This window comes from Strongylocentrotus purpuratus, unplaced genomic scaffold (genome assembly GCF_000002235.5).
Source record: "Strongylocentrotus purpuratus isolate Spur 01 unplaced genomic scaffold, Spur_5.0 spur5_scaffold_13, whole genome shotgun sequence".
NCBI classification, from domain to species: Eukaryota; Metazoa; Echinodermata; class Echinoidea; order Camarodonta; family Strongylocentrotidae; genus Strongylocentrotus; species Strongylocentrotus purpuratus.
Window position 1 is genome coordinate 21001321 of NW_022145598.1, and position 18473 is coordinate 21019793.

The 18473-nt window shown below is 37.4% G+C and overlaps 1 protein-coding gene across 1 annotated transcript; it reads left to right on the top strand.

Annotated features, from left to right (window-relative positions):
* The first annotated feature begins 1220 nt into the window (after positions 1-1220).
* On the top strand, positions 1221-17248 carry LOC580845 (sodium-coupled monocarboxylate transporter 1). The gene is made up of 16 exons (XM_030983138.1): positions 1221-1986; positions 3858-3923; positions 5251-5302; positions 5843-5910; positions 6110-6264; positions 6784-6924; positions 7689-7818; positions 8655-8743; positions 9484-9596; positions 10312-10379; positions 10945-11031; positions 12006-12193; positions 12552-12652; positions 13951-14090; positions 15554-15652; positions 16491-17248. The coding sequence occupies exons 1-16, from the start codon at positions 1633-1635 to the stop codon at positions 16518-16520; spliced, it is 1881 nt and encodes a 626-aa protein (XP_030838998.1). The 5' UTR covers positions 1221-1632; the 3' UTR covers positions 16521-17248.
* The last annotated feature ends 1225 nt before the right edge of the window (positions 17249-18473 follow it).

Here is an 18473-nt window from a genome sequence, read left to right on the forward strand (position 1 = left end):
ATTCTGTTTAGAGAACAAGTCTCATCGTTTCTTTACACTTCGCCCTTAACTTTGCTGAGAGTCCCTCCCTCCCTCGACACCGCCCCCTCAAAGGCTAAGCGTACTTTCAATTATAGATAAAAACGTGATCATATCGACGAGTGTCGATAGGATTTCTTTTCTTCCAAATTGAAACTAATTATTTGGTGTCTATGCCCCCTATCTTCCTCTTTCAATTATAAATATTTTAGTTCAGCTGTCCCAAATTTTCACCTGTTAATGAACAAGTTGTTCCCTATCCTACAGCTTACATCACAGTCTATCGTTGTACTTGCTGCATAATATCATGTGCAATCAACCGTTTTGAAGTGCTCTACACGTACCTCAGGGCATTTTGATGATATTCATATTGAAGCCATATATATGTTGTAGCTGTGTATTTGTTATCATATTCTGTGGATATTCTGATAAAAAGAGAATGACCTAAATCAAGGTTGTTTGAATAAAAGGTGCAATGAAATAGTAATATGTTGGTCAGCAAAACACACGAAATGGCGCTTTAATGTAGAGCACTTTGAGCTTCTAGTCCCCTGTTTGCCCATCTACATGCATACAGCAGTCAGGTAAAACAAACCACCAAAACAAAGCAAAAAGGGAGAAAAGAAGAAGAAGAAGAACAACAAATAACATCAGATAAGTATATAAAACAAAGAAACGACCAAAGATTAATCAAGTAAAAAAGGCATATACTTGGTGGAAATCACAAGTGGGGAGGGGGTAGGGGGCTAGTTCTTTCCAATGAATTAAGACTGCGAATGAAGAGGGGTGAGATATGGTGGGGGGGGGGGGGGATAAAGGGGACAGCTAGTCTGTACAGAAAGCTGATGTTAATGCTCAAACACATAGACACAATGTAGTATGTTTTGATGCGAAACACCAACATACGATGCATATCACCCACCCGCAACAGAGAAAAAGTACATGGATTAAAAGACACTGACACAGGTCATGGCTGGGTTGATAATCGGTTTCATAACACGGATCAAATGACCGAATCTATACCCTCAAGTGTGTTTCGTTCAGGGCAAGTTTAATAACCTCGAATATGACCCTAACAATTCCATACGTGCTGGTTTATGCATGACCTTGTCAATTGAAATTGAGTATGTTATTCGAGCGCAGAATCAGTATGCACCCGTCGCATTTATTGGCGGGTTGATAAAATAAACTTGCTCATAGGTCACCCCATGGACAGACAGACCAAAGGCAGAATACTGGAAATATAATCTGACCTCTGTGTTTCCGGATGAACGTCTATGCTCTGACTAATTTCCAAACTCACCCTGTTAGTTGGTGAAAAAATTACATCCTTCAGTGAACATCCTGTTAATGGTAAATTCAGGTAGTACCTGCTCTTGATCGACAAAACATACTCCATGAACTCACTGCCTTCAATATTTAAAAAATTAGTCACAATATATTTACGGGGCTACGGACATTTTGCAAAGTTGTCTATGCAACGTCACACCGAGACACGAGCATCTCCCTCCCCCACTCGGGAAATTACACAGTTTAATTGTTACTAATCAGTTTGGTTTGCTTTGGGGACATCATCTGCTTTTATAAAGTAGCACGGAATACGTCTGGTATAACATGGCGGACGCCGAGTTTTACGACGTCGGACTGTTCCAGGCCTGGGACTATGTCGTCCTAGCGGCGATGCTTAGCGTGTCAGCCGGCATCGGGGTCTTCTACGCCTTTACCGGCGGCCGGCAGTCAACCACACGTGAGTTTCTGCTCGCGAATCGTAACATGAACCCCATCCCCGTTGCGATGTCGCTGGTGGCCAGTTTTATCTCTGCGATCACCGTACTGGGGACGCCAGCCGAAATGTACCTGAATGGACCCATGTACTGGTTGTACGGAATAGCCTTCATATTCACCGGATTCCTGACGTCCCTCTTCCTACCAACGTTTTATCGTTTGGGTGTGACGAGCGCTAATGAGGTAGGAATCTGTTCTAATCATTACTTTCCTTACCTCCCAACACACACACAAAAGGAGCAAGCAAGTCAAGAAGTAAACAAAATCAACTTTTATGACATTATGTGCCTAAAACGTGTTCAAACCAGGTTCAAACATAAATAGCATGCACCCTCACCAAATTACCTTTGTTTTCCTTTTTTCATATATAGACTTATATGGGAAAAGCGAGAATCTTTTTCAGGGGAGGGCTTCAAATTATCCTAGATAGCTCATCGAATACGTTTTGTCTCTGAAAGGCCAGATGTACATGATCATAACTTTCCTGACTCTTGATCATTATTTAGTATTGAATATAATTCACCCAATTTAGTTTCAAACGTTGTGTAAACAAAGTTTCCAAACAAGTTCTCTTTTTATCGGGTAATAGGAAACCTCAACTGTGATTTCTAAAGTTTTCATATTTATCTCCGGAAAACAGTCACAGGGACAAATAAAACACCCACCGGAACTACTGTGCCCTTTCATTTTGCCATGCCAAGGACAATTTCATTGTTTTCAAACGGTGCTTATATATCTCTATATAGCGCTTTCCACCGAAATTTCTAAGCGTTAGGTGACAAGGTGACATGTATATTATAGTGGACCAGCCAAACATAAAAAGACTCCCTAAATAGTTTCCATGGCATTTTAGGGTAATACAAGGCATCCACGCTAAAACTCGTGCAAAAATACGGAATAATAACAATGGGGTGGATGCCACGCGCATTTTCTAACCGTAAACATTTAACTTTGTGGACCGAATATGTATTATCCGATGAAGACCTTTTAATTGCTTTAAATTTCATTATGATATTAAAGTAATAAACCGGTTTAATAGACATTTTAAAGTTGGATATTACACACATTATGTATGACGCATTGAAACATAAAAATTTGACTTATTCAAAATATGGGGTTATTGAAACTAATCATATTTCAAAGATTTGAAAACACCATAAAGCTGTCCGTTGAGACACTTCTTTGCAAAAATTTTAGCACGATTGCAACGCTTCAAAATCCCGTCTAGGCTGTTTTACTATCAAATCGAAATCGATTTTAGCTAAATAAGTCTACTATTGGTTCGAAGCAATGAATCAACATCTTTTTCCACTTTAAACAAATCTCCAAAACAATGTTACAGCATATTTCTTCCCTCAGTAATACAATATATTTTACATTCTTGATACGTGTCATGTTCCTCTTAAAATTCGGTGATTTTGTATGCGCTACCGTACCTTTTGTTTTTAGGGCTCATAGATACTCGAGATCGTTATTGTTATTACTATTGAGTAAATATTCAAACTCACGGAATATTCACAAGACGGCGACGCTTACGCTAATCACCGGGTTTTCGCGTCCAGTCGGGTGGTCGCGTTGCACAACATTTCGTGAAACGGAAGCGGAAGATCATATGAAGATGCACATGAAAGGATGCGACTTTTCGTAAATTTTCCCAAGGGTATTTTCTAAGTGTCGAATAAATGGGACCGGATAATTTGTACGTGAGAGGGGTTTATCTCACAATGTCACCCCCTACATTTCGTGAATAAAGGGGCATGTTTTCGGAAAAGGTCCGACTGGACGACCCGATGATTCGAAGTAAGCCCTACGCCACAATCGTTCACGATGTTGTAAACTTGCCATTATCCATACAATCATCCTAATCATGCTAAGTACAGGATTAAGCATGTCAAGAAGCCTTATTTTCAGATGCCTTCACAAAGCTCAATTAATGAAAATAAATTAAATGAAGATATAATGGAGATGATTTAATCAGTGGGCAGTTTGAATATTGCCTTGTGTTGTAAATTATCTACACAGTAATGACAGTCATACTATCTTTTTTTTTACAGTACCTCGAGAAACGATTTAACAAGCCAACAAGATTACTGGGGACAATACTGTATCTTCTGCAAATGGTAACTTGTCTAATTTTAGATTTCCAATCATGACAGTAAAACATAACGAGAGACATATCACCAAGATGGTACCTGAATTCGTTTTTAGTTTTTACCTCCAACCTGTAACCACATTATTGAAATAATTATATCAATATGCTTTTGCAATATCCATAATAACATTTTAGTTTTTAATATTTGTATGTCCGCTGTGTATCATAACTTCAAAAGTTATATAGATATATTTTGTTTTTCTCATTTGAATACAACTTGCCCTTTCTTGTAATACTAGTAATATATTTCATTCTTTAGTTATTTAATATGGATATAACACACATCACTGAATGAGTTTTTTTTTTCTTGCTTTCTGATATATATTATATACTAAAAAGTGTAAATAAAAACCACTGGAGGTATTGACATTGCCCTTTATTTTGAAAAGTTGTCCGCCTCCCTAGATTGTCCCGTTGTGTTTGCATAACATTTTCGTTAAAAAAATGTCTATGCTTGGGGACCGCCCAACAAATGAATAAAGAACCTCTTGCGAAAATATTTAAAAGTAAATATGGAAAACTTAATGTTATCATTTCTTTCTGTATAATTATGTAAAGCATAATTCCGAAACGAGCTTTATCCACTTTTGATGAAAATTGAGTTATAAAGATATCAGAATATTGCTCACTTAGTAAAGTACCAGTCTTCATTCATCTAAATAAATCTAATCGGTCGCTTGGTCGCTAATGATCCTTCAGCAGGGGCGGCCGAGCGACTTCCAAAGTGTGGGGGAAGTCGGGCACCAACGAAAAATAGCACTTTCTGGAAAAGGGGCACCTACAAAGAGAAATCTCAAAGCAAATATATACAATTTTGTATATTTCGACAATGGGGCACTTTTTAGAAAGGAAAAGGGCACATGTAAAAATTAAAGGTACACTTATCCGAGTTAATTGAAAAGGGTTAGTTATCAAAAGGGGAAGAGGCACGAGGGGCAGTTGTCAAAGTAAAAAGGGCATCTCTCAGATTTGTGTAGGGCATTTATCGGAGGTTAAGAGAGCACTTATGAAAAGTGAAAAGGGGCACTTCTCGTACTTGATAAGGGGCACTTACTAGAGATTATAAAGGGCACAAAAAGAAAAAGCAAATTGAATCCAAATCATTATTTTTCAGGAAACATGTACCAAAAACTAATTGATTTTGTAGAATTTCTGTTAAACCTTTTGTAAACAGGGGAAAGCATTTGATGATGAAAGCACTATCCACTCCATGTTATTGGCTGTTTTCGAAGTATTTGCCCGTTATAAGTATTCTGCATTTGTATGTGACTGATGTAGTATCATTTTGCCTACAGATTTTATACCTCGGTATTGTCATCTACGCCCCGGCACTTGCCTTAAACCAAGGTAAACATTCCAGAATATTTTAAAGAGTTCCTTAATAATTTCCTATTCCTTTTCCTATCTCAATGGACATAATTTATTAGAACCTTCCTTTGTAATATACAAACATTGATTTCTGTCAGTCAGTTAAAAGCACTTTTCTTGTAGCTCTGAATGTAAACAAATGTCATGCATTTTTATAAAAAAATCTATGTTCTAGTTGTGCAAGGAAACAAACGGTATCAGTGCCCTAAACTTGTTTGGATAAACGGTCATCCATTTTTGAAGATCCTTTGCTACTGTATCAAACAGAAATTAATGCTTTAATAAATGGGCAATACTTGTTCTTCTGTTTCCATGTAATGCTAGTTTTAATAGATTTGATTAGTGCTTTATTATTTATGCCCCATATATGACGAAAACAGTAGGCCCCGGTGGCACGCGGAAGGGGGGGGGGGGGATGGGCTGGCAGGAGACCCCGAGTAAAAAACCAATACGCTACGTGGTTTCTCGGAATTTATGTTGTTCTCTAATGTTGTAACATTTTGTCTTTTATTTCTACAGTCAGCGGTCTAGACCTTTGGGGGTCCGTTTTAGCGATTGGTATTGTCTGCACATTCTATACGACCATTGTAAGTATTCTGACCCAATATTTAAGGGCTGTAGTAAAGTCCAAAACAAGTCAGTTTCATAGAACACAACCAATGTGTGGAGCGCACAATAAAATAATGTGGAAGTGTAGAATTATATCAGCGAGGGGCGACATGAGGTCCCCATCTGTCATTTTTGTATAATTCATGACCAACGTTTTCACGATTTCAATCCATATAGGGTGGTATGAAAGCAGTATTGTGGACTGATACATTCCAAGTGACCGTCATGATGGCTGGCTTCTTGGCTGTCATCATAGCAGGGTCAATGAACGTTGACGGCTTCAACGAAGCTTGGCGGATAGCCGGAGAAGGCGGGCGACTTGATATTTTGGAGTAAGTGGTTAGTGCCACGTTGAAGTCTGAAGTTAATGGCCCGAATTCACGAAGGGGGTTTGTAAACAAACCTTTATTTATGTGCGTCATATGACACGTGTCGACGCGTTTCAGACCAAGTTTTGTCTCAACATTGGTCTGAAACGCATCGAAACGCGTCATATGATGCACATAAAGTAAGGTTTATCGACAAACCTCCTTTGTGAATTCGGGCCTATGTGTTCCACATTCAAATAAAAGTAAAGATTCATATAAGCCGGCCGCAAAGCATTCCGGATAAACAATTTGAATCAGGTAAAATGTATGGTAATTGATCGATAGGTTTCGGGAGATATAAATGCGCCATGGACAAAGAGACTGCTAAATGTGAGCAGCCTAACTAAAAAAAAGACATTGATTAAAGTTTACGTAATCAACCAACTCTTAGAAGACGCGAATAAGTATATGCATGTATACATTTGAAAAGTTATACAGGTGTAAGAAAATTATTTCCCTCTTTTTTGTGTGTTTTTATTCTAGCTTCAACCCGGACCCGACTGTACGCCATACTTTCTGGACAGTCGTCGTAGGCGGAACATTCTTCTGGAGCACTCTCTACGCTGTCAACCAGGCACAGGTCCAGAGATACCTCACATGTCGGTCCGAAAAGACTGCTTTACTGTAAGTCAAGTCTAGAATTATACCTACAAATCGTATGTGCGATAGAATAAAATTTATTGACTCATTCGACCCCCTTCTGGGGTATGAAAGTACAACACATGTACATATCATGATAATGATACATAATAAAGAATACAAACATAGCTTAATAATACAAAGAATACAGAATACAACAAAACAACAATATAAAAGTATATCGATAAATAGGAATGATCTAAACCTAGCCTATGCTAAACATAAATACAGTACTATACAATATGGCAAGCATAGATGAAAAGTGGAGAATACCACATGAACAATCTAAATACAAACACGAAGAAAAAGAAAGATAAACAAAAAATAATACAAAAATTACATTATTGTCTTACCTATATAAGAAATTATAAGTTTCCTTTTTGTACATGTAAGTGAGTTGTGATTGGATTGTTAAGATTTACGCAGACTAACAAAATACGGCATAATCGTCCATTGGACAAACAAAAACATAATGGAATATAATGTAATAACACGAACAAAAACAAAAAGTATACTAACTAAAAATGAACAAAGAACAAAAAAACCATCAAAACTATACTTGACCTAAAGAACACACTGTTTACAGACATTCTACACGATCAGACGTGTTGTAACATGGCATAATTATCAAGATATATCCATCTTTTTTCTAACTGACGTTGTCCAATACAATTTTTTCTTTCAAACTTTAAAAGAACATAATATCATAATCGTTTACATTTGTTCAATCATGACTACAATCTTAACAGGTCCCTGTTCATGGCTATAATTGGTATGATAATCGTTGTATCAGCAGCATGTATATCGGGTATCGTCATGTATGCTAACTTCGCCGTCTGTGACCCGCTAACCATGGGCTATGTCTCCAAATCAGACCAGGTAAAGACCAGGGGAGTTTTTCACAAAGACTAAGATCGACTTCAAGTTGGACGTAACTATGGTGGGCTGTTCATGCCACTAGTTGCTCTCACCATTGGTCTCTCAAAAGCGTCACAAATCTATAGAATTTAAATATGTTGGTAGTTCTTTGTATTAGAAATTAAGTTACTTACATTGTGAACCTGTATATTTAAGACTTTATTCTACAACAATGGTGAGAGCAAACAGTGGCATGAAGAGCCTGCCATAGTTGAGTCCAACTTTAAGGTCAATCTTAGTCTTTGTGAAACACCTCCAGCACTGTAAACAAATATCAACTGCATTTATAATAATGATGATGCTGATGATGATGTCAACGACAATAATGTTAAGCATAATGATAATAATAATAATGATAATAATGACATTAATAGACAAAATGATCATAATATTAATAACAATGATGATAATAGTAATCGCAAACGCCTCTAGACATATATAGTTAAGGGTTTTAAAGGGGAATTGAACAGCCGTATGAAGAAAATTCTTCATCACGAATTCTACATTAGAAATACATTCGAACGCTAGCCGAGTCTCCATCAGTAAATTCCGGATTAGACATGGGTTTAGCTGCCTGCGAGCTTTGTACACGCTGTCATTTGTAATTCCATCTGGTGCAGTCACTGGGAAATAAACCGCAATGCACATGGGAACAAAGTATGTATTTACCAGTAAGTTATACTTGTTTTTAATGATTTACGTGTAATTTATCCGTAGAAGTACACATAATTTCAATACATTGTGCAAGTTCATGTACTTGTACTTTCATGACATTTTTGGTTCTTATCTCTTTTTAGCTCATGCCATATTTTGTGATGTACCTGTTCGGCAAGATGCCCGGGCTACCCGGCCTATTTACCTCGGCCATATTCAGTGCTGCTCTCAGGTAGGATAACCACAGACCCGTAGTCGTCCGTTCGCATCGGGAATTCGACACAATTCCTTTGCAAATCTGTTTCTATCATAAAGTTCTTTAGATGTACCATGGCTTATATTTAGTCTTTGTATTAAGTAAGTTCTTAATTGTACACAATGTGGGTGGGATGCCGATTATGATGCGGCTTCTCTTTTTATGTATGTTATGCCTTTTGGGCTAATTGTCTCACTGCCTTTAGAGTTTGGAAATAAGGGGAACTGTCGTAAGAGTTATGAATACTCCCTTCAAAATTGCAAGCTGTTTTTTAAAATCGAAAAGACTTTCGAAAAATCAACCCGGCTAAGGCAATTTCAATTGTCTTGTCCATCACGTTTTGAAATATAAGAATGTTACAATAAGGTAATACATTCTCTGAGCATAAGCAAGATGAATCCTATGGGCTTAACAATATAACTTACTCAAATTGCCCTTGATTCCATTTATCGAAAGCCATTGCGATTGTGTAGTTTGCCAAGCTTCAATTTCTATTCTTTAAAGCCCTTTATAGCTACTTGCGCCCTCTACATAGCAATCAATGCCTAATCAATGCATGTTGCTCCCCCATGATCCTCTTTTTCTTATGTTAGTTCAGAGCTGATTTGATGAGAAAACCACCTGTCAGTGAAATTGCAGGGTGTTCTAATCCCCCTGGCAAAACTAGTACAGACGGGCTTTAAATCTTTCTTCTCTCTTATTGCTTGACTATATAGTACCGTGTCCTCTGGGGTTAACTCTCTGGCTGCTGTTGTGGGCGAGGACATCGTGAAATCGATTTGGCCTGACATGAAAGAAAAGACCTACACATGGACCACAAAGGGTCTTGGTAAATATATCTATTACAACAATGAATTACAATAACCGACAACAAGAAACGATCATACATACGAACATTCTAATTGTTACTATTCTATTTGTCAAATGAAAATTGAATATTTAACAAACACGATATTTGACTTAAGCTCAAAACGTAAATCTAGTCATTGTTGCCTTCAACCATTCCATTCCATCACATAGAACAATAATCGCATGTTGATATAAGACATAAAAAGCATTTTCATCAAGGCATATGACATAATTATATTTTTTCAAATTATGCAATACTGTATTAAAATAGTCTCTTGACAATCCTATTGAGTTTGTAGATTAAGTGAACAATTTCGTTAAACTGTAATGTCCACACCGATATAATAAGGATAATATGATCTCCCTCCACCCTGGGCTAGTATCAGAATCACAGAAACGTAGAGCTGATTGTGCAGATGATAGAGAGAGAGAGAGAGAGAGCAAGACGCCCTCTCACACCAAGCCTGGCGGGAATCATCGAAATCGAGGGATAACGCAAACAAACCCCAAAACAACAACAACAACCTCCACATCGGATGATCTTATTCTACATGCCAGAGGGCGTTCAAGGAAAAAAAAAATGTTTGCATGGATGGGCAATTAAAATGAAATAAAATGATATTTTACGTAATGCGTCAAAAGTGATGAACTTGTAACATATCTGTTATTTTCGTCTTTCTTCTGCTTTCGGTTAGCCCTCTTCTTCGGGATACTAAGCATCGCGATGGCATTTGTTTCTTCGCAACTCGGTAGTGTTCTTGGGGTACGTAATGGTATTCAATATAAAACAAAATATTTACCACATGCATATCAAAGTAAATTATGCAGTATGTAGCATCAACTATTGTTAAACATAAATTCCGTTTTGTGTGATTTATATCATTACTCGACTCGTTGGAGGGAGGGGGAAGGGATTGCATTTTGTAATTGTTTTGATATTGTACATGATAGCCCCCCCCCCCCCCCCACACACACACACACACACAATCAAATACGCAATTTGTGCACATAAAAACATCCACGTGATAAAAACCCACTTTCTTACTTGGGTTTTGTGTTTGTTTAAAGAAGGAGAAAAACTAAACTAGATGGCATTCGAAAATGATGTTTAAATGGAGGCTCTTTTTCATTTCTTGACACATACCGATACTTACAAATATACCTATACTTAGTATTTTTATTAGTCTACCTACACTAATACATACTATACTATATTAATACTTATATTTATACTCGTGCATATTATACTGATGCTTTTAAATATAACAATAATTTTACTTAAACTATACTGAATGATGCATAATCCTTCCCCTATTTGTTTTCTTTAGGCAGCCTTCAGTGTTTTTGGAATGATTGGGGGCCCACTTCTGGGACTTTACACTTCTGGAATGTTCTTTCCATGGATCAACTCTAAGGTAAGTCAACCAAATTCTTCGGCTTTTGCGCAGAGAAAAGTTACTTTCGGTAAAAATAATACTATATACGTGCACGTCAAATGTGATAACCGTGAACCTTTTATTCAACAGCAGTGCACTCCATGATACACAGCTTTAATTATTTCTTTTTAATGTGAGGGATAAATGATATCCATGAAGTATTCCCAGCAATAAGCCAGTTCATAGATACAATCTGCGCATGGGCAGATAAAGGTCATTTGTACCAAAATGGTAAAACCCACAGAGATGAATACTGGATATGCGCTCATGAAAGTTATGTAACATTATTTATTTATGCACCAACGGTACATTCTATGATACGCAGGAGGAAGTATTCTTTTCAAGAGGACAAACAAAAAGTATTCATGAAGCACATCTAGGAATTTGGCAGTTATTATTTTAAGATGCTCAACGTGGAACTTCTCCATTTGTGAAAGATCTGTGGATATTTGGGGTCATTTGTACCATGTGCTATATGTTGTACACCAGAAGTCATTCTTCCCTGATACCATCAGGCTTTGGAACTTGCTACCTGCTGGATTTGTCAACTGTACCTCCACTGAAGCTTTTAAGCAGAGGTACAAGACGTCCATCTTCGTTAGAAGGGGATGAAGGATTTTTATCTGCACATAGAATATTGTAGAAAGTTTTAAATTCGCACTGTACATTCACAACACCAGACCTGCCTAATAGTACGTGATACATCATACGCTGGACTGTACTTTTCCTGGAAGGAGAAAAAAGAATTTTGGGAGTGATATTCCTCAACAGCACAAGGTGGGACCTCTCCACATTTAAAATATTAGTAAGCCCATCTATTGTATGTGTCAACTATACACATATATCTCATTCACTTGGTACACTCTCTTGATTAATTGTAGAGGTATGTTTCTGATGTTTAAATACGGCCTACCGACACTCTTCTTCTCCGTGTCTCGCTGTCTATGACGTAGGGGGCGTTCGTTGGCACTCTGCTCGGCTTGACTTGGTCTCTCTGGGTGGGCATAGGGGCACAGATCTACCCTCCCTCTTCCGAGAAGCCACCGCTGAGCATAGCTGGATGCAACATTACACTGGAAACCATGACAACGCTGTCTGACACCATGATGACGTCTTCAACCATGGAGCCACCAATGGGGAGGTGTGGAATTTACTTCTTTACGTCTAATCATGAAGTATCAATATTACCTCGGGAGCGATAGTTTAAACTTTAACTAAATTAATATTATTATCATTAATCATTATAATTGCTATCATTATTACCGTCATTATTATTATTGTTATTGTTATCATTATGTATTCAGGAATAAATCGTCTCCACCGATTGAGGCAAACCTGGCAACGAACAGTTTGGGGACCAGTTTTATATGTAAAATGGGTCGTTCACATTGAAATTCCCCTACGACATCCCAGTCCCATTTCGCTCCTGCCCCCTCCCTCTCTCTCTCTCTCCCTCTCCATCTTCTATAAACTTCCCACTTGTATATGTTCACTTTCAGACCAGCCATTGCCAGTCTATATAGCTTGTCATACGCCTGGTACAGCGCTGCAGCAATGCTTATGACGATCTTTTGGGCCCTCATTGGAAGCTTCTTGACGGGTAATGACTAATAACAATAATAATATCAATAATAACAATTACTTAGTATAGCCAAATCAGTACTGTAATAATTCCTGTAATTTCCGCAAATATAATTACACCAGCATAATACTAATAATAATAACGTTTCAAAGGCGCTTTATACAGGCGTTTCTAAGCGCACAGGTGGTACTGTCCAATTTTATTATAATTATTCAACATGTTCAATACCTTAAAAGCAACAAAATAAAATAAAATATTACTAATAAAATACAATACAATACAATTGAATTGAATGGAATTCACAATTGTGTGCGCCTCCAGTAAACTATAACTGATTAAAAAGGTGGGTTTTGAGAAGGGTTTTGAATGATTCAATGGATGGGGAATTTCGAATATGGGCTGGGAGTTTGTTCCAGAAGGCGGGGGCAATCGATAAAAAGGCACGGTCACTGAAATGGTTTTTTGATCGTGGGCCGTGAATTAACTGCATGGAAGAAGATGAACGGAGGGATCTGGCAGAAAAGGAGACTATAGGTCAAGAAGATATTTAGGGGCAAGGTTATGTGTTATTTTGTATGAAAGAATTAGGATTTTGAAAGTAATGCGAGAATTGCCAGGTATCGATTATGACACCTGGGTCGAGAGAGACAAATGCAGTAAAAACAGCTTTGTCCAATGATATAAGGGCCGAGCAAACATTGAACCCGGGACCTCTCGTATGAGAGTCAAGGGATTTAAACAATATACCACTATGCTCTCTTGTTTGTGTATGTCACATTTTTCTTTTATAAATCGTGACCGAGGAAGTGCGTTTAATAAACCGAGTTCAAACTGGCGGAGAAGTATAAATGCGTTAAACATGTCAAAAGGAGGACTGATATTGCGAGGACAGAAGAACATGTTATCAATCCAAATAGAGGGCGTTTTGTGGCTACACCTTCATTCTGATGGCAAAAGAAGTTATTCTGCAAAGATGGTAGTAAAATGAAAGGAACAAATGTTCTTTTAAGTCATTTTTTGGCCACATTACCCCGCAATTATTTGACAAGAAAATGTTACTTCATGGCCCGATTGAATTCATTAAAGCAATTTGTTCGTGGTCACAGCTATAATTGAATAGTTTGAAATAATGACTGATTTGATATCGCTTTTTATCCAGTGGCAAAGACCCTGTGTAGATTTTAACTTTGTATTCGTTTGAGCATGTTATATCGTGTGCAGCATTCCTCCTCGCATTAGCACTCTACCCATCTGTCCTTTACATATAGTCAGTTATCATTTTTATTTTTTTCCTCCCAACCTCCCTCCTCTCGAAGGCGCTAATGACCCTAGGACTTTGAACCCAATGTTAATTAGCCCCATCGCAGACCGAATGTACTGCTGTCTACCGGAAATTGTAAAGCGCCCTCTCCGGTGTGGTGTCGGTGACCTCTACGAGGAAGGTCAAAAGGAAAAGGTGAGATGCAAACTCTGTGTTATTGTGAATATCATTTACCAGGCAAAAAAGTAAGCGTAAATCAACATGTTATAAGTATGTTGCTTTTCGAAGGAAAAATCACTTGGATCTTAAAAATACTATTTCCCTTTTGCAGCAAAATCAAATTATGTAAAACATTGCAGGAAACATGAATATGTCATGAATGTCCTATCTGTGAAATTTATGCAAGGAAACCCGTATACTTTCTATACTTAATTGTCAGACACTATACACCAGTTTACAGTTGTGTGCGCCATTTTAAACAAAGCTAATGACCTAGGAGTCATGTATTTATGCGTAAATTAAGATTGCGCCTATGCAAATAATGATGACATCACTGCCTGCGCGCTGCGTTGTGCGCGCACATCATCATTTGCATGGGCGCAATTTTAATTTACGCATAAATACCAGAGGTCAGAGGTTATTGGCCCCAATTTTGGGGCCAATTACCCGAGGTCAACTGTCTGCGCAAGCGCACTGATACAACTGTAAACTGGTGTATTGAGTGACTGACAGATTTATTTTTATTTGTTCGGTAATAAAATACATAACATGAGCTGTAACAGGTACATGCAGCATTTGCTTACATCTATAATATTACCCACTTCTTTTAGTGGCCAAAATTAAACTGATTGAATATTTGGGCAGCACAAAACATACGATTATTACCAAATGGTCGTATGTTTTGTGCTGCGCAAAGATTCAATGAAGGGTCCGAAGATCATACTATTTACATAAGTGATTGATTGCAATCACCTCTGTCGATTCGACATCTAATCGTCGTTATTTTCCCACATTTTCGTTTTGAAGGAAGTCCTAAATCACTATTATCTCTCAAATGCCATTGGAATTAACCTTTTAATTTTTCTGGCCTGCAAATGGGACATAATACCTTTAAAATGTTTTTGAAGAGTACAAAAATAAACACTGACAAAAGCTTCAAAGAGCTTCTCTAATTAAAGAAGGAGATAACTAGAAGCATAGGTTTTAATTTCTTTATTTTATTAGTTGTCAGTGCATATTCTGTTTCTCTCACACTCCTATAGTATGACCAGGATTCATCTTCAGATGATAATGTATGAGAATGATTTTGATAACTTATTTTGTTAATTTGGGACATGTCATGAGCATCAATGCTGAGTGCCCTGCAATTCACCCTAGCATTTACCAGCAAAAAAATTACATCCGGGTGAGTAGTAGCAAACGGAAATGAAGGTCGTGTCAAAGGACAATATACTGTTGGGCTGGCATTCGAATCCTCAACCCTTGGATTCAGAGTCAAGTCGATAAACCATAGTACCACAACAATTCTTCATAGCAATTGTCTGTTTGGAGTCAGACGTGCGTTAACCCATACACGTTATCACACAGATTTAATGCTATTCTGGCTCTAAACAGACATTTGTTTTTTGTTTGTTTTTTCTACCAATATTATTGCATAGGTTGCTGATGAAGAAATGAAAGTAGCTTACTCGAATCCGGGCTACATCGGGCAGTTATCTCCATCCTGTGTTGGTCATGCTCCAAAGAGCCAAGAAGAGGTGGGTTATGAATTCAACAAATATCTTATGGACACCTAATTGTGACTTTTTATATGGAGACTAGCCCTAGACAAAAGTTGTTAGTTCATTAGAATATCAGAGAAAAACATCCCCTCGAAATAAACAAAAAACAAAAAATAGAGGTTAGGTATTAGACATCTGGAATGAAGATTTTGTTGTAATTATTCTATGAGCAATCATGAATATCAATATATAGGTCTGTATATTAAAGGCAAAACAGGAACTCGGTCTCGATCATAAAAAACTGCTCTGAGGGAAAGCATAAATATGAGAGAGGCAGCAGGAATACAAACTTCAAACTGTCATCCATGTGTTTCTTTGTTTGTCTGTTTTTTTTCCAATTCAACCTTGATTGATGTGTTATACACATCAACATAATTGTGTCTGTGCTTGGGGTTTCAATGTATTACAGCATTGTTAAAACAACTTAGCATAAGTGGTTGCTTGCTATAGCCCATGACTGTCATACACCTGATTCTTACCATTTGTTGACTTCCATTTTATGATAAGTTTCGATTGCCAATGCGGAGTTCCATTTCTGTTTCTAAAACATGGAAGAATGGCTTGACAAACTCCATCTTGCAAAGAGGAACTAAAATGAGAACGAAAGAGGTGCATACGAACTAGAAAATTAACTGATAACATCAAAAAGTGATCGGGAATGTCATTTGAGCTGCTAACTAGAACACGTTTAAACAGAAAAGTATGGAGAATCTGTGTCTCAAGGTCCATGTCATTGTCGCTCTAACGGCCTAAATATCTAATACCTAAATTGAAGAATTTCTAATATTGTTTTTCTTTTCATTTTTGTTTACAGCCACATACTACCATGGAAGCTCAGATTTGACTTCGAGAATGTGAACCTCAGTCCATCTTCTGATTAGTTTGATTTTTTTTTTTTTTAAGGGGGTCTTCTTCGGGGAAAGATGAATAAAAAGTTTGAGCTTTTTATTCATTTCAATGTAAGTGCGATAAAGCATCAAAGAAAAGGTGTCCCCTAAAACGGATGCCTCTCAAATGTCCTCGTATTCACAATATGACAAGTTACAGCTAAAAGTTGTGGACACACTGTTGTGCCACATGTCTGTGTAGTCCCATTAACACATTTCTGTGCACAATACTTGTGACCTTTAGCAAGACTTGGGCCAATTTCTGATAGATTTCATGATTCTGAAAGTCCAAAATGTATACCTAATAGCTAGTATATGATCAACCGTTTCCAATAGCCTCCACACAGTTTCTTTTATAATGCAATAGCGTGACAAGAACTCATCTTTATCCTTTAATATATACAAATCGACAACAACAGAATATTTCCCTCTGGATGTTAGGGGTTCCATGCCGCTACTATTACAAGAGATATTACAAGTTTAAACATAAACTCAATTAATATTCATCGACTCTGGAACAGACAGGTCGGGCAATGCTTTACCCAAAACCTTACAAATATAATTCGAAGAGTTCAGCTCTTTATTCTGTACAAACAACTTTTAGGCAATGTGGCTAAAAAAAAAAAAAATATATAAATAAAAAGAACTAAATGAAAACTCTATTTAAAAAAATTATTGAGATTTATTTTTAAACGCACACGCACTTCTCTCTCTTTCTCTCTCTCTCTCTCCCTCTCTCTCTCTCTCTCTCATACTCTCTCTTGGCACTCATAATTTGTACAGTAAGAAACGTTGATTAATATAGTTAATTACAGCTAATACAAAGTTGTGATAATTATCGATATTGGACAGTTAAATGTAGGTTTACAACTGCTTTACATACAGCAAGGGACGAATTCTTAGATAAACCGGTTTTCTTTGGATTAAAGTACGTTAAAATGTATTAGTTAATTCCGGAGTTGGCGATAAGTGGAAATTGAAAACCTCTGTATTTAAAGTCACATTGGTGCCGACAAGGTGAGCTAGCACATTAGACTAGGGACCTATTAGTGAAATACCCCTTGTGCGGTGACCAAGAAGGTAGATTATGTAGTTGGCAAGAAGAAGATAGACAATCGAGTATTTTTACTCAAACTTGAATTGGACTTGGATGGTTGCTGGTTATCCTAGATTGAAAGTACTTAAAAGACAATTTTGTGTTTACCCCGGAATAGAATTACTTCTCATGTTTTCGTAGAAAAGAAAATGTACACTTTGGAGTAGAATTCAGTTTGATATTAGTGATATAATACTGTTACATCATAAACCTGTCCTTAGAATTGTTAACATAACACTGCATATACTATCCATACTTTAAGCTAGTATCACTCAGTTGAATTATTTGTTGACGGACGAAAGTATATTAATGTAATGTATATTTAAGCTCTTAAACTATTTGCATTGCATACAATCTGAATTGAATCGTATTTGGCATGACTTGCATGTGAATTATACGTTGAAATTTATGCTGACAGATCCGTTCTTTAATACAGGAATAATTGTCTGGTTACAAGTTATTAGTACTTACGTGCAAATGGTAATTGGCAACCCAAGACTGCCCACAAGTTTAAATCACAAAGGACCGTCCAGAATGACTGAAGGGCCACCCACGTACCCAACCACTAAGTTCACTGGCGTGCGTATGGGGGTATGCTCGACGAAGGAAAGATCTCCACCTCTCCCCTTCTTAGTAGAACCCAAAATGACTGGAGCAAGGTCATCCCAAGACTGCTCACAAGGTAAAATTACTAGAGCCGTCAAGAATGACTGAAGGGCCACCCACTTACCCCAGAACTAAGTTCACTGGGTTGCGTATGGAGGTATGCTCGAAGAAGGAAAGATCTCCACCACTCTCCTTTTCAAAGGGACTT